The sequence below is a fragment of the Channa argus genome, chromosome 2, assembly GCF_033026475.1.
Source record: "Channa argus isolate prfri chromosome 2, Channa argus male v1.0, whole genome shotgun sequence".
Taxonomy (NCBI): Eukaryota; Metazoa; Chordata; class Actinopteri; order Anabantiformes; family Channidae; genus Channa; species Channa argus.
In genome coordinates, this window is record NC_090198.1 from 572,678 (window position 1) to 597,188 (window position 24,511).

General features: G+C 41.6%; 1 protein-coding gene across 1 annotated transcript; it reads left to right on the forward strand.

The window, feature by feature from the left end:
• Positions 1-299: 299 nt before the first annotated feature.
• On the forward strand, positions 300-2,469 carry LOC137108547 (uncharacterized). Its single transcript, XM_067493273.1, has 2 exons — positions 300-1,871; positions 1,975-2,469. Exon 1 carries the CDS (start codon positions 306-308, stop codon positions 1,374-1,376), a length of 1,071 nt encoding a protein of 356 aa, XP_067349374.1. The 5' UTR covers positions 300-305; the 3' UTR covers positions 1,377-1,871; positions 1,975-2,469.
• The last annotated feature ends 22,042 nt before the right edge of the window (positions 2,470-24,511 follow it).

The following is a 24,511-nucleotide window of genomic DNA, read 5'->3' on the forward strand; positions in this document are numbered from 1 at the left end:
GTGAGGAATGTTCTAGAAGTGAAAAGAGAATCAGATAGGTTGATGAGTCTGAAGCTGGAAGTTGAAGGGGTGATGTTCAAAGTTATGCCCCACAGGTAGGATGTGAGTTAGAAGAGAAGGAGGAATTCTGGAGTGAGTTAGATGAAGTGATGCAGAACATCCCCAGAGGTGAGAGAGTGGTCATTGGTGCAGATTTCAATGGGCATGTAGGTGAAGGGAACAGAGGTGATGAGACTGTTATGGGCAGGTTTGGTCTTCAGGACGGGAACAGAGAAGGACAGATGGTGGTTGAGTTTGCAAAGAGGATGGAAATGGCTGTAGTAAACACTTTCTTTCAGAAGAGGCAGGAACATAGGGTGACGTACAAGAGCGGAGGTAGAAGCACTCAGGTGGACGACATCTTATGTAGACGTTGTAATCTGAAAGAGATCAGTGACTGTAAAGTATTGGTAGGGGAGAGTGTAGCCAGACAACACAGGATGGTGGTGTGTAAAATGATGCTGGTGGTGAGGAAGATGAAGAGGACTAAGGCAGAGCAGAGGACAAAGTGGTGGAAGTTGAAAAAGGAAGAATGTTGTGTAGTTTTCAGGGAGGAGCTGACACAGAATCTGGGTGGTTTGGAGGTGCTTCCAGATGACTGGACTACTACAGCTAATTTGATCAGGAAGATAGGTAGGAGGGTACTCGGTGTGTCATCTGGAAAGAGGAAAGCGGACAAGGAGACTTGGTGGTGGAACGAGGAAGTTCAGGAGTGTATACAGAGAAAGAGGTTAGCTAAGAAGAAGTGGGACACTGAGAGGACTGAAGAGAGTAGACAGGAGTACAGGGAGATACAGCGTAAGGTGAAGGTAGAGGTGGCAAAGGCCAAACAAAGAGCATATGAGGACTTGTATGTTAGGTTGGACACTAAAGAGGGAGAGGTGGATTTGTACAGGTTGGCAAGACAAAGAGATAGAGATGGGAAAGATGTGCAGCAGGTTAGTGTGATTAAAGATAAGAATGGAAATGTATTAACAGGAGCCAGGAGTGTGATGGGAAGATGGAAGGAGAACTTTGAAGAGTTGATGAACGAGGAAAATGAAAGGGAACGAAGAGTAGAAGAGGTGACTGGTGTGGAGCAGGAAGTAGCAAAGATTAGTAAGAGTGAAGTGAGGAGCGCATTGAAGAGGATGAAGAGCGGAAAGGCAGTTGGTCCTGATGACAAACCTGTGGAGGTATGGAAGTGTCTAGGAGAGGTGGCAGTAGAGTTTCTGACTAGTTTGTTTAACAAGATCTTGAAGAGTGAGAGGATGCTGAGGACTGGAGGAGAAGTGTACTGGTACCAATTTTTAAGAACAAGGCAGATGTGCAGAGCTGTGGCAACTACAGAGGAATAAAGCTGATGAGTCACACAATGAAGTTGTGGGAAAGAGTAGTGGAAGCTCGGCTAAGGGCAGAGGTGAGCATTTGTGAGCAGCAATATGGTTTCATGCCTAGAAAGATTCCAACAGATGCAGTATTTGCTTTGAGGATGCAGATGGAGAAGTACAGAGAAGGTCAGAGGGAGTTGCATTGTGTCTTCGTAGATTTAGAGAAAGCATATGACAGGGTGCAGAGAGAGGAGCTGTGGTATTGTATGAGGACGTCTGGAGTGGCAGAGAAGTATGTTAGAGTGGTGCAGGACATGTATGAGAGCTCTAAGACCGTGGTGAGGTGCTGTAGGTGTGACAGAGGAGTTCAAGGTGGAGGTGGGTCTGCATCAAGGATCGGCTCTGAGCCCCTTCTTGTTTGCTCTGGTGATGGACAGACTGACAGATGAGGTTAGACAAGAATCTCCATGGACTATGATGTTTGCAGATGACATTGTGATTTGTAGTGAGAGCAGGGAGCAGGTTGAGTAAAATCTAGAGAGGTGGAGGTCTGCTCTGGAAAACAGAGGAATGAAGCTTAGCCGCAGTAGGACAGAATACATGTGTGTGAATGAGAGGGACCCAGGTGGAACAGTGAGGTTACAGGGAGCAGAGGTGAAGAAGGTGCAGGACTTTAAGTACTTAGGGTCAACGGTTCAGAGCAACGGTGAGTGTGGAAAAGAGGTGAAGAGGCGAGTGCAGGCAGGTTGGAACAGGTGGAGAAAAGTGTCAGGTGTGTTGTGTGATAAAAGAGTATCAGCGAGAATGAAAGGAAAGGTGTTCAAGACGGTGGTGAGACCAGAGATGTTGTTCGGCTTAGAGACAGTGGCACTGAAGAAAAGACAGGAGGCAGAGCTGGAGGTAGCAGAGCTTAAGATGTTGAGGTTCTCTTTGGGAGTGACGAGGATGGACAGGATCAGGAATGAGTACATCAGAGGGACAGCTCATGTTAGATGTTTTGGAGATAAAGTCAGAGAGGCCAGATTGAGGTGGTTTGGACATGTTCAGAGGAGAAACTGTGAATATATTGGTAGAAGGATGCTGAGGTTGGAGCTGCCAGGCAGGAGGTCTAGAGGAAAAGCAAAGAGGAGTTTTATGGATGTAGTGAGAGAGGACGTGAAGTTAGCTGGTGTGAGAGAAGAAGATGCAGAGGACAGGGTTAGATGGAGGCACAATTCGCTGAGGTTGGGGGGGGGATGTTTGTCACTCTCATAGCCTCTCTACCGGTGTGCCACAGGGTTCAGTTCTTGATCCTCTTCTTTTTTCCGTCAATACTGCATAACTGAGTTACACCGGAAGACTCCACTGTCTCATCATGCATTTCTGCCCGTCTCTCAGACATTACTGCCTGGATGAGAGACATCTTCAGCTCAACCTCTCCGAGACCAAAGTCCTTGTCTTCCCAGCGAGACTTTTATTGCAACACATCAGCATCAACATTGGAGCTACAGTGATTGTCCCCACTAAGTCGGCCCACTAAATCTGGGGGTCATCATCGATGACCAACTGAGCTTTAAGGACCACATCTCCTCAGTCCAACTCATTGTACAGGCTCTGGTCGTATATAATCTTGAATACTGCGCTTTTTTAATGGGGTTACCGGTATCCAAAATCAAACCCTTGCACATGATCCAAAACGCAGCAGCTCGCCTCATTTTAATCAGCCAAAAGGGACCCATGTCGCACCATTCTTTAGATCTCTACACTGGCTTACTGTAGCGGCTCGCATCAGGTTCAAAGCTCTGTTTCTTGCTTACAGGGTGGTTAACTTAACAGATCCTGCTTACCTCAACTCACTCATTCAAGTCTACAATCCTTCCCGCCCATTGCGTTCTGCCAACGAACGACGTCTGGTGGTCCCAGCACGGGACAGAATGATCCCACGATGGTGGAACGAGCTACCAAACTCTGCACACTCAGCAAACTCGCTCCTAATATTTAAAAAATTGTTGAAAACAGAACTCTTCCACATCTTCCTATGCACTTAAATATATTAAAAAAACTGTGCTTTGATGTTTTTTCCTTGACTTAGATTCTTGCTTTGGATAAAAGCGTCTGCTAAATGACTAAATGTAAATGATCACAACATCTTATTACAGAGACTGGAAATCGGGATTAAAAGAACTGACTAGGTTGGTTTAAATCTTATCTATCTGATAGAATTTGTTCATGTTAATGATGAATCCTCCATGCACACAAAGGTTAGCTATGGAGTTCCACAAGACTCTGTGTTAGGACCAATACTTTTTACTTTATATATGTCTCCTTTAGGCAACATTATTAGAAAACACTCCATAAATTTCCACTGCTATGCTGATGATACCCAGCTATATTTACCTATGGAACCAGATGAAAAAAATCAGTTAATCCAGCTTCAAGCCTACAAGACATAAAAGCCTGGATGTCCCACAGGGTTTTAGTTCTAAACTCAGACAAAACTGAAGTCATAGTATTTGGGCCCAAAAAATCTAAGTAATATGATGTCCAACCATATCGTTACTCCAGATGGCATAAGTCTGGCCTCCAGTACGACTGCAAGAAACCTTGGAGTTATTTTTGATCAGGATTTGTTCTTTACCTCACATATAAAACTAATCTCTAGAACAGCCTTCTTCCACCAAAGGAACATTGCCAAAATTAAGAGCATCCTGTCTCAAAGTGATGCCGAAAAACTAGTCCTTTAAACAAGCATTTGTTGCTTCTAGGTTGGACTACTGTAATTTCCTACTTTCAGGATGCCCCAGTAACTCCCTAAAGAGCCTGCAATTAATCCAAAATGCTGCAGCAAAAGTGCTGACTGGAATTAGCAAGAGAGATCATATTTCACCTTCACTAGCTTCTCTTTATTGGCTTCCCATTAAATTTATAATAGAATTTAAAACCCTGCTTCTTACATATAAAGCTCTGAATGGTCAGGCTCCATCATATATAGAAGACCTCATAGCACCATATCATCCCAGTAGACCACTTTGATCTCAGAATGCAGGCCTGCTTATGGTTCCCAGAATTTCTAAAGGTAGAATGGGAGGCAGAGCCTTTAGCTATCAAGCTCCTTTCCTGTGGAACCATCTCCCAGTTCAGATTCGGGAAGAGGACACCCTCTCTCTTTTTAAGTCTAGGCTTAGTAGTTATAGTCATTCTGCTACAGGCTTAGACTGCTGGGCGACCCACCGCCCGATGCACTGAGCTCCTATCCTCCTCTTGTCGCTCCCTCCTCTCCTCTCACCCCACAATTGTCACCACTGTGTGATATTGACTTTTTCTCCTGTAGTTGTCTTTCTCCTTCTGTGTCTTCCTCTCTCAGCTTTCTCTCTGAAGCTGTGTGTTTTCCAGTGTGCAGCTACTGGTTCTACCAACCTGCCCGATGTCTCGTTGTTGCTTTTGTTGCTCTTTTTCTTTTCTCTCTTTACTTTCCACTCCTCCTTACCGGTCAAGGCAGATGGCTGCCCACCCTGAGCCTGGTTCTGCTGGAGGATTCTTCCGTTAAAGGGAGTTTTTCCTCTCCAGTGTTGCATCAAGGTGGAATTGTTGGGTTCTTTCTATACATCTTTATAGTCTTGACTTTATTACGTAAAGTGGCTTGAGATGACTTCGTTGTGAATTGGTGCTATATAAATAAAGTTGAATTAAATGGAACTATGTCCATCCTCAGCAAGTAAATTTTAGGAAAAGTCCACTTTTATATCTGCATTTAAATTAGTGCCAAAATTCGTCTCCTTTATTTCAAATGAGACCTAACAGTTCATGTTCAAACTACTGACTTTACACAAAACAGCCCTGAAAGATTTCCATTTATTGTAAAAGTCCAACTTGTAATTTCAATCTGTGTTTTACACTGTCTCTATAAATACAATGAATGAGTATTGTTTGTTATAGTTTGACATATTTGAGTAGTTGATATATTCTTCCATTGTAAAATACCTAGGACACACAAATGGGGCAAAAGTAAATGGGGTTCCCTGTTGGATCATTGTCTTTGTTTGCTGTTGCTCTCCATGCAACATGCCATCTCCTAGATTACCTGCCTCACGGTTCTTGGACTCTGGACTCTGTTCTCTAGGATTCATGTTTTGTGTTTCTTGGTTGGAGGTTTGCTGTTTGGTGTGCATTGGTTTAGTTTATGGGTTACGTGATGGTTTAGCTTTTCCAGTGTTTTGTTATTTCCTGGTGTCGTTTTAATTGCAGTTTAGATCAGTCTTTCCCTCCTTGGTTGGTTTGCTTCACCCTTGTGGGATTTAATGTTTTTCTTTCTTCTATTGTGATTTTTGGTATCTACTCCCTTGGTTAATGTTTAGGTTTCTGTGTTTTTTTTTAATGATTTATGATTATTAGTTTCATTGTCTCTAGTCTTTGGTTACCACCTGTATCATCCATGTGTATCCCCCATTCCATCCTCTAGTTTATCTACTCATCCCTCGTAAAATTACTAGTCTGACTGTAATTCCTTGTTTTCTAGTTTTTGTAGTAATCCCTCCGAGATTGAGCCTGTTTTGTCCTCCATTATAGAAGCGAGTTTCTGTTTGGTTTTTTGTCCTGTTTTGTCTGATAATCATAAATAAAGCTTTTTCTTTTTACCGAACCCCTCTCGTCTTGTTGCTACTGGGTCCACCTTAAAAACTAATCCTGACAGACAGTGCTGGCATTATTAAACCTGCCATGACCTAATAGGCACACTCATCATTGAACTTGTGTATAGATGAATAATCTGAGTGGCCCGCTGCCACCAAAATTAGGAAAGACTGACTGTCATTCACCCAACAGCATCAACCCTCCACCATCTGTTCATGTAGGCTGTTTCTAGCAGGGCTGCTGGCACTTGATTCATATGCATGTCTCCATCCAATTATGAGCACACAGCTAAATGAAGCAGTGTTGTAATACAATGTTACTGATGCAACAAGAACATGGGGAAAGTATCACTTAGAAATGTCCAGTTCCATTACAAAAAATGATGGTTATCATTAGATGACTAATAATGTAAAATAAGACTAATAATAAAAAAATGTGGAGCGACTGTGGCACAGGAAGGTAGAGCGTTGGCCACCAATCTTGCAGTTGTTGGTTCAATTCCCAGCTCCTCACATATCAAAGTGTCCTTGAACAAGAACACTAAACCCTAACTTAGTTGCTCCCGGTGAGCATTGGCCAGCTGCTAAATGAGTCCCAGAAAGGTGACTGGGGCATTACACAGAAATAAGGGCATGAATGTTCACGGTAGGAAAAAATCTGGAGTTACAAATGTAGAGATTTCAGATGCTTTAGAAGTTAACTATTTAGTTTATAAAAATCCGTACAAAATCGAGGGCTCCCATGTGCTTTAGTTTCCAGATGGGAGACAGGGAGAACTCTATACAGTTCAGCTTGGTGTCACAAAGCAATTTGAAGGAGGTACTCTACTGCCTTCTCCATGATTTCTCTCTTCACAGGATTAACACGATAAGCATGTTGCTTGATTAAAGTGGCATTAGTCAAGAAAATATCATGCTGTACATGCATGCATGTACAGCGGCATGTCGTCATTCAACCGCTGGCTGTCTAGGTGGTGTCCAGCAAACAATGTGGGCTGCATAGATAATTGGAAACGATTTTGGGAAAAACCTAGGCTGATTAGGAGAGATGGCATCCATCCTACTTTAGATGGTGCAGCTTTCTTATCCAGAAATATGGCTGGTTTAATTAGACAACCAAAAGTAAGACAATCCAGACTTGAGATGGATGCAGAGATCCAGTCCTACACACCTGTCGGCAGTGTCCTTACAACCGTCACCCCCCCACAACTCCCACATACCCATACTGTGTCTGTTCCCCGACCAACTAAATTACATAAACCAACAATGACCATAAGCAGGTAATCATGATAACCTAATAAAAGTTAAGACTACTCCTCTTACAGAACAAAATCCCAAAACTATTAAATGGGGATTATTAAATATCAGATCTCTCTCTTCTAAATCTCTGTTAGTAAATGACTTAATAACTGATCATCAATTCGATTTATTTTGTCTCACTGAAACTTGTTTGCAGCAGGTAGAATATGTCAGTTTAAATGAGTCAATCCCCCCAAGTCATTATCATGTTCCTAAAAGCACAGGCCGAGGTGGAGGAGTTGCAGCAATCTTTCATTCTAGCTTATCAATAAATCCTAGACCAATAGTTATAACTCATTTGAGAGACTTACTCTTAGCCTTTCACACCCAAACTGGAAAACTCAAAAACCACTTCTATTTGTTATTGTGTACCGTCCTCCAATCCCTTACTTAGAGTTTTTGATCGAATTTTCTAACTGATTTTGTGCTTAGTACAGATGCGGAACATGTTCCGCTGTGGCGACCCCTGAAGGGACAAGCCGAAAGCCGTTGAACAGATAAAGTCATTATAGTGGGTGACTTTAACATTCATGCCGATGATGACAGAAATTGTCTCAAGAAGGCTGTTCTAGAGATTTGTTTTATATGTGAGGTAAAGGACAAATCCTGGTCAAAAATAACTCCAAGGTTCCTTGCAGTAGTAGGCCAGACATATGCCATCTAGAGTAAGAATATGGTTGGACATCATATTACTTAGATTTTTTGGGCCCAAATACTATGACTTCAGTTTTGTCTGAGTTTAGAACTAAACAATTGTGGGACATCCAGGCCTTTATGTCTTGTAGGCATGCTTGAAGCTTTATTAACTGATTTTTTTCATCTGGTTCCATAGATAGATATAGCTGGGTATCATCGGAATAGCAATGGAAATTTATGGAGTGTTTTCTAATAATGTTGCAGCAAGCCCACACCTTTGGCAGTGGTGATGTAGCACGTTGTTGTTTACGCTTCAAAGACAAACAGTTGCGTGGCGTCTTATGGCAATAGTAATACCCACGGCCATTATGAGATTGTGGTGATGATCCTCCTGACTTGTTAGCAGAGCAGGTAGGTATCCACCAATCTCGCAGTTGTTGGTTTAATCCCCGACTCCTCCTGTCACATGTCGAAATGTCCTTGAGCAAGACACTAAACCCCAACTTAGTTGCTCCTGGTGAGTGTTGGTCAGCTGCATAGCAGCTCCCCAATCGGTTTGAGTGGTGTGTGTGATTTTGAGTCCGAATATGTGAATAAGAAGCAGTGTAAAGAGCTTTGAGTGCCAATATGTAGAAAACCGCTAAATAAGTGCAGACCATTTACCATTTAGCTGAGGAAGAGGAGAACACAAATAAATCAGCTAAAGTAGCAGCTTTGACACTGAAGTAACCTTCTGCTTATTTAAGATCATTGCCAACCTTTCTAACAAACTCCTGAAATTCTCCATCAGTACTAATTCACTCAGATTTCCAATATTTTTAACACCACTGGTAGCACACTATTTATCAAACCGAACCCCTTTTTCATCTGCAACTCTACAAAAGTTTAACTACCTAAACTTCTGTCTATAAGCTTTTGGCACAAGTTCATAAGCATGCAAAATTGCTATTGACAAAAGATAAGGTGCTATCAAACAGAAGACTCAAGTTCCTAATCTGGGGGAAGGAGTAACCTACATCAATGGGAAGGAGAAAGTCTCAGACTTGGATTAAGTGCATATCAGAAGAACCTTAGTCTTGTTACTATTAGCTGAAGGGCTACTATTATGTTGAAGGAAGTTTAAAGTAATCCATTTTATTTATTTTTTATTTTTTATATTTTTGGAAATCTCATCAGCTGTTTAATGAGGTGAAGTAAAGTAGAATGATCAGGTAGAATGGGCTTTAGGAAAAATTCTCGAATAAGAATCCTCTTATGAATAATTTACTTCAGAACGATGCTTGAATTTGTAAAAGAGCAAATGATTTGTCTCAGTTTCAAGTCTTGCTATACGTCAGTACTTAAAAGATAAACACATTCATATATAACATGTATATAGTTAAGACTAATTAGCATGCATTACAAAACATAAAAAGAGCAGCCACATGTAAATCTGCTAGGGTAGCACAGAAAGTCACATCAGATGTTCCACTTTACCTCTTCTTTTCGATAACTTTCTCACTAAAACTCCAGAAACTCCTCCTTCACATTAAATTGTAAAACAGTTTTTACAAATATTGATGTTTGTACACATTTAGTTTTAGAGGTTTTCACAACTTTCGCAGACCAGAACAGTGCAGAACTCCCCACACACATGCAGTCAGAGGCAAGTGTGTGCACTTAGAGAAGCATGCAATTGCTGTCATTTCGTGTGCATCTATGCGTGTATGAAGAATGCCAGATGTATTTAACTGTGACACCTCACATCTTCTGCACCACAATGCTTTACTTGGTTGAGGTGGAAGATTGATGGGCTGTTTTTGCCACTGTGCTCACAATAAGACCTTAGAGTGTTTATCTGATAGGTCAGGGCAAAGTGGAAGGGGGCAGAGGGTCCACCCCTTCTGGTGACCTCTCCCACCCCAGCCCACTGAATTGCCACTGCTTTGTGCTTGACTGGACACTGAATGAACAGGGCATCGGTGGCAGTGAGAGGGGGGAGCCACTGTTGTTCACTGTTACACAGAGAACAGATTTTGGACTCATTTGCTATTGTTGAAAGTGCACTTTAGTATATTAGCATAAAATGTGTTTGCTTTCTCTTAAGGGTTTATTTCTTCCTTGGAAGAAGAAAATCTTCAGCATCTCATAGAGTTTAAGAGTTTTGTTTCCTTCCTGAGGATATGAAAAGCATGTGAGAAGACAAAGCATTGGTCTATGGTTAGTATTCTTACCTGCTGCCATTCTGTCCCAGGGACCTGAAAGTGCACCTACCTGCAAGTAAAATAATAGCAAAAGATCAAGACAATATGGCTGTTGGGTGTATTGAGTGGCACAAATGCCTCCAAAAACTGTAGTATGCAGCTGATGACATAGAACGAGCAAGATCTAAATCTGCAATGTTCAGGATGTTAGATGATGCCATTATTCAATAGAGAAACAGATCAATGATTAGAAATTCAATATAGTTTTGCTGTTACAGATTTAAACAACTTTATTTGCTTTCAAGCCAACAAATACTACAGTTCAACATGAAAAACTTTCTTTTATATATTATCTTTTTCTCCACTTTGTCGCTGTTCAAAACTCATATCATTCAAAAACACTGGAGACCAGATTTAACAAAACACATCCAACTTCCCCTTTTTATTAAACAAAATCTTCTCTGAAGTATAATACACTATGAACCCAGTCCACTTCTGTTGCCTTCCACTGTGGTAAGATACATTTCTTAGCTGAACAACAACATATCTTTTTTCACTGTTCTATTATTTTTTTAATACAAATCTCAGAAAATTCGGATTAAAGAGGGGGAGTTGAAGCCAGTTGCTGCTAATTATCACCTCTTGATAAACTGATCCTCAGCAGTCTTTGGCATTCAGGTGGGTGTTAACACAATGTTAAAAGGGAAAGACATGATCTTAGAGAAGTATTTATTGCTGCACATCAATCTGGAAAGGATTAGAAACCCATTGCCAAAGAATTCGGAGTACAGTGTTCTGCAGTGAAAAAGATTGTTCACAAGTGGATAACATTCAAGACAGGTGTTGCTCTTCCAAGGAGTGGACATTCCAGCACATTCAGCCCAAAATCAGACTCATAGAAAGTCCGGTGTGGCATTGAGCTCCAGCTGCTGAATGCCGAGCCATGGGCCATGGGCCCTGTCAAACACACTGCCGCAGCACCGGTATCTGGTGTAGGGTTTTCCCCTAGCTACTTGGCCTTGAGTTGTCTGCTGGGCACCTTCCCCATCAGCAGCTTTGTTTCTTTCCACTCTCTTCCCCAGCATAGCTGCAGCTGAATTACTAATAACTAGCTCTTAGTTTCATTCATTCTCAGACATTCTCTCTAAGTCTTTAAGTCTAGCCTTAAAACCTTCCTCTTTAATAAAGCTTATAGTTATAATTCTGCTACTATAGGCTTAGACTGCTGGGGGACCCACCCCCCAATGCACTGAGCTCCTTCCCTCCTCTTGTCCCTCTCTCCCCTCCTCTCACTCAACAATTCTCCCCACTTATGACATTAACTCTGTGCGTTTTCTCCCATAGTTGTCTTTCTCCTTCTCTGTCTCCCTCTCTCTTTCCCTTTCTGCAGGTGTCTCCAGCTTTGAAGCTGTGTGTTTTCCAGTGTGCAGCTACTGGTCCTACCAACCTGCCTGATGTTTTGTTGTTGCTTTTGCTGCCCTTTTCTTTTCTGTCTTCATTTTCCACTTGCCCCAACAGGCCGTCCACCCTGAGCCTGGATCTGCTGGAGGTTTCTTCCGTTAAAGGGAGTTTTTCCTCTCCACTGTTGCCTATGGCTTGCTCAAGGGGGAATTGTTGGGTTCTCTCTAAACATCTTTATAATCTTGTTTTTATTCTGTAAAGTGCCTTGAGATGACTTTATTGTGAAATGACGCTATATAAATAAAGTTGAATTGAATTGAATTAAATAGTCTGCACTGCACCTATTGGCACACAATCACAAACACATTGATGGGGGATGCAGCTATGCAGCACGCCATAACTCACCGGGAGTGTCTTGCTCAGGGAGCTGGGGATTAAACCAACAACTGTGGTATTGATGGACATGTGCTGTACCTACCCTATATGTAAATGCCCTTTGTGTCCAAAGAGTTACAAAAATATTATATTTGCAGATGATATGTTCTTTTTTATTCTAGAAAGAATTTAAATGATGTACTGTGAATGTTAACAGAGAAATTAAATAACATAAAATTTGGTTTGAAAATTGTGAAAATACAGTACATGACATGAATTTTTACGTAATTGCTTACGGTGAAAATCACATTATGTTGATTTTAAATGTCCAACAAAATGTCATTATTCTACACAAATAAGGTCTTAATAAAGTCTTGTATTGTTGTTTGGGAAATTTACTAATAAAAAAAAAAATCCTTTTTGTTTTTTCTTGAACTTGCTTTTCGTGAACTGTGAATACTTTGATGCTTTGATGTTTTCTCCTTGACTTAGATTTTTGCTGCCTTGTACCTCACTTGTAAGTAGCTTTGGATAAAAGGCTGCTAAATGACTAAATGTAAATGTAAATGTAATATTCAAAGCAGATGTAGTTGCTGTCAAATCAGTATCTGCATATACAAAGAATCTTGGTGTAATTTGACCAAATGACCAGTGATGTGTCAGACATGTCCTTTCCTTCTCATCTCACAAAGATGAAATTCAGGTCACTTCCTTATGGAGTCTGACAGTGGGCTGGGTGAGTCACCACCAACACAGACAGAGATCCACTTCATACAGCATTTATAGAGGTTTAATGCCCTTGCATATCCATAACGACAGGATGCAGAATCTATGTTTAAATCTGCACTGGGCAAGATCTAAAAAGGAACAAAACTAATACCTTTTCAAGATAAAACATGGCACTGGATTCCAACACAGCACAGCATCCTGTGAGAGACAAAGATGCTAATTCCAGAAAAGTCGGGATGCTAGAAAAAAAAACAACAAAAAAACAAAAAACGCAATGATAAATCAAGAAAATACTGTTTGCTCACCATCCAAGGTGCAAAACTGGAGTACATATGTCACTTTAAACACACCACATGATACCTTATAATATATTACACACTGATTCCAAGTTTTACAATATCATATATACAATCAATAAAACAATAAATGAAAGGATAACTTAATTGTACAGAGACACTGGAGCCTCCGACCCCAAAAAGATAAATTATAATCAGCAGCCTAAGATTACTTTCATTGGATATCCAGTTTGTTGAGGCAAAGCAGCTACCAAAGGAGTACACATCAATTATTTTTGTGATACTTCAACAGCACCATCACTCCAAGCAGATTCATCCTGGTTAATACTGGCAGGTTTTGTGTATGACAGGACCCAATGGTGAAAGAATGTGTGGTTTGAAGGTATTATTAGCAGAATGTAGAACAGAAAATCACTCAAAGGAGGACCAGAAATGCAAGGTACAGGGAGGTAAAACCCCAAACCACAAACAGTGAATCAGAACATAAGCACTATAACTGTGGCGACTGTGGCACAGGAATGTAGACCGGTTGTCTCACAGTTGTTGGTTCAATCCCCAGCTCTTTGGTCACATGTCGAAGTGTCCTTGAGCAAGACACTGAACCCCAACTTAGTTTCTCCCAGTGAGTGTTGGCCAGCTGCATAGCAGCTCCCCCATCGGTGTATGAGTGTGTGTGATTGTGAGTGTGAACGGGTGAATAAGAAGCTGTGTAAAGTGCTTTGAATACCAATAGGTAGAAAAGCACTATGTAAGTGCAGAACATTTACCATTTACAATTTGAGCTAAGACCAGCAAAGCACAAGACGGGGCTGGTGAATCTAAAATGACCAAAATACAGGAGTGTGGCAACTAAAGACGAAATACAAGTACAAGAGGAAACTGCATAACCTGATATCAAGGAAACTAAATGGAACAGTGTAGGCGAGAACAGAATATGCAGTAGTGAAGTTGTCAGGAGAAACTAAGTGCAACAGCAAGTGGAAGGAGGGACTACAAATAAAGGTCAGACACAGGAAGCAGAGCAGGAGAGGGATAGGGAGAGGAGGAAAGAGAAGGGGAATGCAGGTACGGGAATTGATGGAGAACTGGGTGTAAGAGTAGGCTGAACGGGGCAGAAGTGAGGGTACACAGAGTCAAAAAAATGTGGATCAATCTTTCTGAGTGTGGATCAATGTGGATCAAAGTGTAGAGCAATCCTTCTGAACACAAACTTTCTCCACTCAGGGGCTGAGAGAAGATGAAGTGACTGTGAATTAAAGGTGCAGACAGGATCTGTATCGGGATATGACTTGGACTGCAAAAAGTGATTTGTGAGCATCTCTGCCTGGTTTCTCCTCTATGTACAGCTATTCTACGTTTAGGATGACATTTGCAGGTCTACATGGGCAATGACATACGGTCACACAATTCCTTAATGTATACAACGATCACACTTGACATTACCACAAATATCCTTAAAAAAAAGCTGTTTTAGCAGATTCTGTATGTTGACCGGAACAATACATACCAAAAAAAATGTTTGTCACTAGTGTAGAAAAACAAGGCAAAGAACCTGCTGCTGTAAGCTTGGGTCAAAAGACTATCCAATGTCTTTTAATGATGTTATTACAGATATTGTTAGATTCTAATATAAAATATGTTCTACTGTCTGACTTCTTTTAAATGGAGTTTAATACCTCTTCCCTTTATTACAACCTTAATTACTGCTTTATTAAGAATTCTCTCAACAACCTCACTTTTCTAGGTTCATTTAAGGTATAAACATTCTCAAAAAAAGCATCTGCTCTTTATAATATTCCAAAGTGAACTTTAACGTGTGATGTGTGCTAAAAAAGTAACGTCTGAATTTAGGGTGATTTTCTTTTAAGCCACGTGCACATAGCACATTGCATGACATGACATGACATGACATTACGTGGCTTCTTTTTCCAGTATTTGGGCTTCTCCCTCTCTGTACCTGAATGAGGTCGTTTGTGTGTTACTTCTTACTCCTCTTCTTTTACGGTCTCCACTTTTCAATCACTTAATTGGCCGAGGCAGGTAGCCACCCATCCCGAGTCTGGTTCTATTAGAGGTTTCTTCTGTTAAAGGGAGATTTGCTCAGTGGGGATTGTTTGGATTTTCTCTCTAAGCCTGTAGTCTTAACATTATGTTAAAGTGCCTTGATATGATTTTGCTGTAAATTGGTGCTGTAAAGTCGATTTGAATTAAATAGTCATATCTTCTCCATTCCCTGCACCTCCAATGACCAAGTCTTTTCATTGTTTTCATTTCTAGATTCAACATGATTCAGAGCCATCAGATGACAGGGAGGCTTCAGCATAGAAAAACATCCCCCACCTCAGCTATAAACACATAACCTTTATATTGACAGACCACAGACTGGAAAGCTCAGTAGCACAGCATCTCCAGTTGTGACTTCTCACTTCCTTCTGCGGTAAGCGTTTTGTGTCAGTTCCTCTTTATGACGAAGGACTTTCACTGATTAATTGCAACTCTTATTTTAGGTAAATAGGTGATTTCTCTACACAACAATTACTTCTTGAGACATGACATACACTTGTATTAGACAAGCATCCGCTCTTCTACAACATAATTAGCTAATGTTCACTAATCCCACATTTTAATTAAATTCAATTCAATTCAACTTTTTTTATATGGCGCCAAGTCACAACAAAGTCATCTCAGGGCACTTTACAGAATAAAGTCAAGATTATAAAGATGTATATAGAGAACCCAACAATTCCCCCTGGAGCAAGCCATAGGCAACAGTGGAGACGAAAACTTCCCTTTAATGGAAGAAACCTCCAGCAGAACCAGGTTCAGGGTGGACGGCCATCTGCCTTGACAGGTTGCGGTAAGTGGAAAGTGAATAGAGAAAAGAACAGAGCAACAAAAAGCAACAACAAAACATCGGGCAGATTGGTAGGACCAGTAGATGCACGCTGGAAGAAACACAGCTTCAAAGCCGGGGGACACGTGCAGAAAGCGACAGAGAGAGGGGGACAGAGGAGGACAGAGACAACTACGGGAAAGAACACACAGAGTTAATGACATACAGTGGTGACAATTGCGGGGTGAGAGAAGAGGAAAGAGGGTCAAGAGGAGGAAAGGAGCTCAGTGCATCGGGGGGTGGGTCCCCCAGCAGTCTAAGCCTATAGCAGCATAACTATAACTAACTATATGCTTTATTAAAGAGGAAGGTCTTAGGCCTAAACTTAAAAGTAGAGAGGGCCTGCATCCTGAGGACAAAGTGGTCTACTGGGATGATATGGTGCTATGAGATCTTCTAATTGCAGGCTCTTTAGGGAGTTACTTGAGCATCCTGAAAGTAGGGAATTATAGTAGTCCAACCTAGAGGTAACAAATGCATGGACCAGTTTTTCGGCACTTTGAGACAGGATGCTCCTAATTTTGGCAATGTTCCGTAGGTGGAAGAAAGCTGTTCTAGAGATTTGTTTTATATGTGAGTTAAAGGAAAAATCCTGGTCAAAAATAACTCCAAGGTTCCTTGCACTAGTACTAGTGGCCAGACTTATGTCATCTAGAGTAACAATATGGTTGGACATCATGTCTGTAAGATTTGTGGGCCAAAATACTATGACTTCAGTTTTGTCTGAGTTTAGAAGTAAAAAATTATGGGACATCCAGGCCTTTATTTCTTGTAGACAAGCTTGCAGCTTTATTAACTGATTATTTTCATCTGGTTCCATAGATAAATATAGCTGGGTATCATCAGCATAGCAGTGGAAATTTATGGAGTGTTTTCTAATAATTTTGCGTAAAGAGACATATATAAAGTAAAAAGTATTGGTCCTAACACAGAGCCTTGTGGAACTCCATAGCTAAACTTTGTGTGCATGGAGGATTCATCATTAACATGAACAAATTGAAATCTATCAGATAGATAAGATTTAAACCAACCTAGTGCAGTTCCTTTAAACCCAATTTCATGTTCCAGTCTCTGTAATAAAATGTTGTGATCAATGGTATCGAATGCAGCACTAAGATCTAACAGAACAAGTATAGAGATGAATCCATTATCTGAGGCTATGAGAAGATTGTTGGTGACTTTTACCAGTGCTGTTTCTGTACTATGATGAACTCTAAATCCTGACTGAAAGTCTTCATACAAATTATTCCTATGAAGGTGATCACATAATTGTTTTGCAACTACTTTTTCAATCATTTTAGAAATAAAGGGGAGATTAGATATTGGTCTGTAATTGGCTAAAACACCTGGGTCAAGACAGGGTTTTTTAAGTAGTGGTTTAATTACAGCTACCTTATAGACCTGTGGTACATAGCCTGTTTCTAAGGATAGATTGATGATATCTAATACGAACGTATCTATTAAGGGTAAAGATTCCTTGAGCAGCTTAGTTGGAATAGGGTCTAGCAGACAGGTTGTTGGTTTAGATGAGGTAATAATTGAAGTTAGCTCAGAGAGATCTATGGGTAAAAAGCAGTCTAACAGGGATTGGGGCCTTATCGATGATTCAAGCACTGTTGTACATGAAGATCTATCTGTAATATTTGAGGGGAGGATCTGGTGAATTCTTTCTCTAATAGCTACAATTTTATTCATAAAGAAAGTCATGAAGTCATTGCTGCTCAGAGTTAAGGGAAAACTAGGCTCAACAGAACTATGGCTCTTAGTCAGCCTGGCTACAGTGCTAAACAGAAACCGGGGGTTGTTCTTCTTTTCTTCTATTAATGATGAATAATATGCTGTTCTGGTATCACAGAGAGCTTTTTTTTTTGCATTTTTAAACTATTTTTCCAGGCTAAATGAGATTCTTCTAAATTTCTGGAACGCCACTTCCTTTCCAACTTTCATGTTTCCTGTTTTAAGTTGCGTGTTTGTGAACTATACCATGGAGATCACCTCTTCTGGTTTACTGCCTTCTTTTTCAGAGGGGCAACACTATCGAGTATTGTACGTAGTGAGGCTGCAGAATTGTCAACAAGATAATCTACTTGTGCAGGAGTAACATTAAGGAGACTACTTTCCATTGTATTAACATATGGTGAAGCAAATGATGAAAGAATAATTTCTTTAAATTTGTTGACAGCTTTTTCACTTAAGCATCTTCTATAGTGGAATTTTTCCCTAATTGCTGTATAGTCCATTATTGTAAATTCAAATTTTATTAAAAAATGGTCAGACAGAAGAGAGTTGTGAGGAAATATTGTTAAATTTTTCAATTCAATTCCATACGTAAGGACAAGGTCTAACGTGTGACTAAAACAGTGAGTGGGTTTATTTACATTTTGGGAAATTGAATCTAATAAGGAATTGAACGCAGTGCTGAGGCAGTTACTGTCAGCATCTACATGAATGTTAAAGTCACCCACTATAATGACTTTTATTTATCTTCTATTTTATAGTTTTGGGGTTTTGTTCTGTAAGAGGAGTAGTCTTAACTTTTATTAGGTTATTTGGTTGTCTAATAAAACCAGCCATATTTCTGGATAAGAAAGCTGCACCATCTAAAGTAGGATGGATGCCATCTCTCCTAATCAGCCTAGGTTTTCCCCAAAAACGTTTCCAATTGTCTATGTAGCCCACATCGTTTGCTGGACACCACCTAGACAGCCAGCGGTTGAAAGACGACATGCGGGTATACATGTCGTCACTGGTCAGATTTGGCAGGGGTCCAGAGAAAACTACGAAGTCTGACATTGTTTTGGCAAAGTTACACACCGATTCAACATTCATTTTAGTGACCTCTGATTTACGTAATCGGGCGTCATTAACTCCCACTTGAATAATAATCTTACTGTATTTACGTTTATATTTAGCCACCAGTTTCAAATATGATTCAACGTCGCCTGCTCTGGCCCCAGGAAGACATTTGACTACGGTCGGTGGAGTCTCTAACTTCACGTTTCTGACTATAGAGCTGCCAATTACCAGAGTTGGTTTCTCAGCGGGTGTGTCACTGAGTGGGGAAAAACGATTAGAAACGTGAACCGAGATCCAATTTTACCTTTCTTAGCTTTGCTAGCTGCTAGCACAGGTATCTGTTAGCAATGGCTTCTCTGTCTCCCTCTTTCTCTCCTACTCTCTTTGGTCAGTGTGTCTCATGTTCAGTTTTTCGTTTGCCTCCTTTAGTGACAATGGGATCTTTAAGGAGTGTGAGGTTTTGCAGCTTTGGAGGTGAGGCTCACAGAATTGGAAACCCGGCTCCGCACCATGGAAAATAATCCAGCTAGTCAGGCCCCGGTAGCTGGTATGGGCCAACCTAGCGCAGCCCATTAGCTGTCCCCCGGCAGTTCCCGGGCAGCCGGGAAGCCAGTCTGGCTGGGTGACAGTTCATAAGAGATCTAATGCTAAACAGATGCCTGAGGTTCACCACCAGTCGGTTCACATTTCTAATGAATTTTCCCCACTCAGCGACACACCCGCTGAGAAAGCAACTCTGATAATTGGCAGTTCTACAGAAACGTGAAGTCAGAGGCCAGAGCGGGCGACGTTGAATCATATTTGAAACTCCTGGTAAAAGATAAATGTAAATACAGTAAGATTTGTCATGATCTGGCCTCAGTTGCAGTTCCTGCCTTGGACTTATATATAGTAGCCTTTTCTCCGTTTTTCTCCGAACATTGAACATTTATTGTATGTTTTTCAACTTAGTCGATAACGGACTAATTGTGTAATACACTTGAATTACACAATTACACGAACAGTAATCACAAATACATTCACAAACAATTTAATCAAACAAGTTTCTCAAAGTATGGCTAAACCCACAGAACCCGGTAAGAAACTGTGTGCCTCCATAGCTACACACTGAACCTTTCACTTCTACCTTGCTGTTGGGATTACTTGTAGTCAGTTCCTGTACTCCAGTTACCGTCTCTCTTGTAGTCCTTTCAATAGCTCATTGATGCATTATTTCCTTGACAACTGGACAACAAACTTAAAAGGTAAACTACAAAGGCAAACTTCAAAGCCTTATGATGTCTCTAATGACATCCCCAGTACGCCTATACATATACCTCTTAATCTAATTAACCTTATAATACACGACACAAACAAAAAAAAAAAGTGGAGACCCTGGTTGGCTCATACGTACCCATACGTAAATTGTGCTCCAATATTAAAAACATTCACAAACTTAATGTTGGAAACAATTACTAAATTATTTATGAACAAAACTAAAAAAAATGCAACAACCTATAAACATCATAACTAATCTTCTATGGTGTTCTCTCTTCTGTTTTCTGGTGTTAGAGGTTACCAGCACTTAACACACCATAGGAGATCAGTCTTTACCAGTGTTGCATTCTGAATTCTGGAGACAGACCTTGGTTATGGGTCTATCAAACTCTTTGGTCCTCATCTTGATACGAACCTGATGGACTACACCACATTCAACCTTTATTGTGTGGATTATTTTGCCAATCACCCATGAGTTTCAAAAGCGCTTACTCATCAACAATCAACACAATATCCCCAGGGACAAAATTACGGTTTGCATGTGTCCATTTTTGCTGCCTTTGGGGCTCAGGCAGATATTTCTTAGATATTCCTTGAGATTGTGTTTGGTATCCAGTACCTTTGACGCGACATGGACAAGACATGGTTAAAACCACCATGGCCTACCTGTTCATGGTTGTCCTGCAGTATAAGCTGAGAAACTCTATGATCTTTAGACATATTAGTATTGTGTTTGGATTCCTCAGGCATAACAGCTAGCATGAGCCTTCCGCTTACACGAAGAATTCAATTTTGAAGGACTGGATTCAGTCTATGTATATACTCCTGAAATTATTCCGCTGGCAGTGATGAATTATTTCCCCCTCTGCTTCCTGGAGCTCATCCACAGTTAGGTTTTTCTTTCTTGTTTTGTAGTTCAGCCTTTTTCTTTGAAGCTGAATATCTTGGATGATATTTTCTAACACCTCCATTCTCTTACTGGACGAAGTTAGAAGCATATCTTTCGATCTGAGGAGCCACGCTACGCCCCGCTTTAAGCGTGTCCGTGATGAATAGTACTCTATCATACTTTGACATTTCTATTCACCTTGGCATCAACTACTTCAGGCTCTTGCAAGTCTGGATACCTTGGCCAGTTCTCGACTGCCTGTATAAGGTACAGCATCATCTCGGCGTAGAAGGGAGAGGACGCTGGCGTTGACTGTTCGCCGCTTCTCCGCGCTATATCAGTTTGTTTTAAAAGTTGCTTGATTGTTTCTACCTGCTGTTGTTGGACTGTTGCCTCTGTAGCTGGTTGCTAGCCACCCGTGTTCACTCTGCCAGTGCTCATCTCAGGCTAGCGTTAGCCGCTACATGCTAACAGCTGCTACAAGCTAATATCTACCTCTATCGACAGTGCCCGCATGCTCCGTAGTCATGCTCGGTTTTCCTGGGTGTCGGCTCTGGTCTGGGGGCTGTTGGCGGTGGACCTGCTGTTGCGGTCTGCCTCGGCGTTTGCTGCGACTACCCAGTCGCCTGCACATGGTCTATGGTTACCTTTTTACGAGGGGACCGTACCAAAACCACCTGGCGTCATGCTCCAGTATTCACCATCGCAGCTTCTGGAGCTCAACAACCATGGCCTCCCATCGGACATTGGAGTCATTGAACAACTAGGACTCCTCCGTCGATCCCGCTACGTCCATAGAGGATCCTGCCGGGGGTTCGTCTATACCGGAACCGGGAGCTCCATTCCTTCACTGTGGTCAGAATCTCGCTCCATGACGGTTCGATTACGCCATCCGAACACAGTCACCATGGAGACTGAAAACCCTGCGAAGCCACGGACCAGGCGAAATGGGGATTCCTGGTGTGGATTTCTGGAATCCTGAAGTGGACTACAGAGTTCTTCATCCTCTGACTAAAAGGAATATTACACCAAACACTAAACTTGAACTCTTTAATGTCCAGTCCGATTCATATTCACATTCTGGAGAATGAGACTGATATCATCTGCCTGACTGAGACCTGGCTTAAACTCGAGGCCTTCTCAGTTTTGAATGAGTCGTGCCCCCCCCGGATATACCTACTTTAAAAAAGCCCCCACCACTGGCCGCTGTGGGGGCATAGTCATAATCCACCATGAAGATCTGAAACTGTCACCCCTCCCTCTTCCTAAACTGTCTACCTTTAATTGTTTGGCAATAAATGTAAACATCCACTCTCTATAGTAATACTTCTTATTTGCCGGCCACCAAAGCAACACCCGGGTTTCATCACAGAAATGTACGAACTTCTTTCAACTTTCTGCACATCATCACCCAACGTGTTGATACTCGGAGATCTGAACATGCAAGTGGACACGCCTTCCAACCATTCTGCTGCTGAGTTCTTAGAACTGCTGAACTGCTTAAACCTAAAGCAGAAAGTTGAGGTCCCCACCCATAGTAAGGGCCACATCCTCGACTTAGTCATTACCGACTCTATCCCCATTTCTAACCACCAAGTAAACGACCTGGGTGTCTCGGACCACAAAATAATTTCAATGGACTTCCCCTCATATACACTGTCTCTAAACCCACAGCGTTGTATCAGGTTCAGGAATCTGAGAAACATAAATCTCTCTCACTTAAATGCTGCCATCAAAAATCTCTCCATTGTCCCAGAACTCCCCTCATTCACAGACCTAGTGGACTACTATAACAACAGCCTCCAGAATATCCTTGAGGCCCATGCTCCTCTTAGATCACGTGTGGTCACTTTTTCCAAATCTGCACCGTGGTTTACAAGTGAGCTCCGACAGATGAAAACAACTGGGCGGGCCCTTGAGCGTCGCCTTGTCTCAACTGTCCATAAAATTCCCTACCGGGATGATCAAAAAACTACTCCAAAGCACTTGCCACTGCCAGATCACATTACTCAAATATAATCAATAACAGCCCAGGAACCCCCAAAACAACCCTTTTCCATAATAAATCATCTACTCAAACCCCAAACCCACACTGGCAGCAACCACACAGCGGAACAGTGCAACAGTTTCATTGCACATTTTACCACTAAGGTTAAAACTATCCACTCCTCACTGTCTGTCATAAACCCCAAACCCCCTGACCTCCCCACTTCAAGGCCAGAAGGCTGTCTGTCAAAGTTTTTGGCTACTACTGGTGAAAGATGTTGAAGTTATCATACAGAGGATGAAACCCTCAACGTGCACCCTGGACTCTCTCCCCACACACAGCTAATGTCTCAAACACAAGCCAACTCATCACCAGCATCATTAATTACTCCGTCCAGAGTGGCACAGTCCCAACATCACTGAAAGCCCCAATAATTACACCACGTTTAAAAAAACCCTCCCTGGATCCTGAAGTCATGGCAAACTATCGTCTAATCTCCAATCTTCCATTCCTATCAAAGGTCTTGGAAAAGGCTGTCTTAGCCCAGCTCCAGGATCACCTCAAAAGACACAATCTGTTTGAAACATTTCAATCCGGTTTCCGCCCCTCCCATAGCACAGAGACAGCCCTGGTCAGGGTCACTAACGACCTCCTAATGGCTGCTGACCAGGGTTTCCCATCTCTTCTCATTCTTCTGGACCTCACTGCCGCTTTTGATACAGTTGACCACAAAATTCTCCTCCATCGTCTGCAGCATACCGTTGGTTTTTCTGGCACTGCCTTAGAGTGGTTCAGTTCCTATCTCACAAATAGAGCTGAGTGTGTGGCCCTAGGGGACGCAAAATCTCAGTTAAACTTGGGCCGACCCTTTTCAACATCTACATGCTCCCACTGGGCCTGTTAGCAACCTGGGGGTCAAGTTCAACCCCCACCTGTCATTTGAAACACATGTCCAACACCTCTACAAAATTACATTTTTTCATCTGAGAAACATAGCCAAACTCCGCCCCTCTCTGTCCCTCGGTGACACTGAAAGGCTGGTCCACGCTTTTGTCTCCTCCAGGCTGGACTACTGCAATGCACTTCTCATTGGAATCCCTGGCAGGAGCCTTCAAAAGCTCCAATATGTTCAAAACAGCGCCGCCAGGATCCTTATGAGAGTGTTGAAACACCAACACATCACTCCTGTCCTCCGGACACTTCACTGGCTCCCCATCCACCTTCGCATTGATTATAAAGTCTGTCTATTCACCCACCAGTGCATCCATGGAAATGCCTCACAGTATCTTAAGGAACTCCTCACATTGCTATCTACAACTAGACACCTCCGTTCCACCAACACCTATCGCCTCTACCCCCCCAGATCCAAATTCCATACAATGGGGGACCGAGCCTTCTCAGCAGCTGCTCCACGGCTATGGAATGCTCTGCCTGAGAACCTGAGGGCACCACAGACTGTGGACTGTTTCAAAAAACAGTAAACAGACTTTTTTGTTTAGAAAAACATTTTAAAGTGATCATTACTTTTTACTTTAATGCTGTGTTATTCTATGTTTTATATGTCTTTAGGCTTTACATGTTTATTATGTTTTATTTTTGGTTTTAATCCACTTGTGTAGCACTTTGAGACTTGTTAGCAAATGTAAAGTGCTTTATTAATAAAATGAATTATTATTATTATTATTAAGGAAGTCAGGTCCAGATACTCGAAGCTTATTTCGTAAAAAGGATTTAACGTTCTTACCCAGAATCTGCCAGATTAAGCTGGGAGTTTATGTAGCCACTGTGAGACTGCTTGTCTGCTTAATTGCCGA

Coding starts and splice junctions, on each gene's coding strand:
- LOC137108547 (XM_067493273.1), top strand. CDS start 306: ATGGAAATGGCTGTAGTAAACACTTTCTTTCAGAAGAGGCAGGAACAT.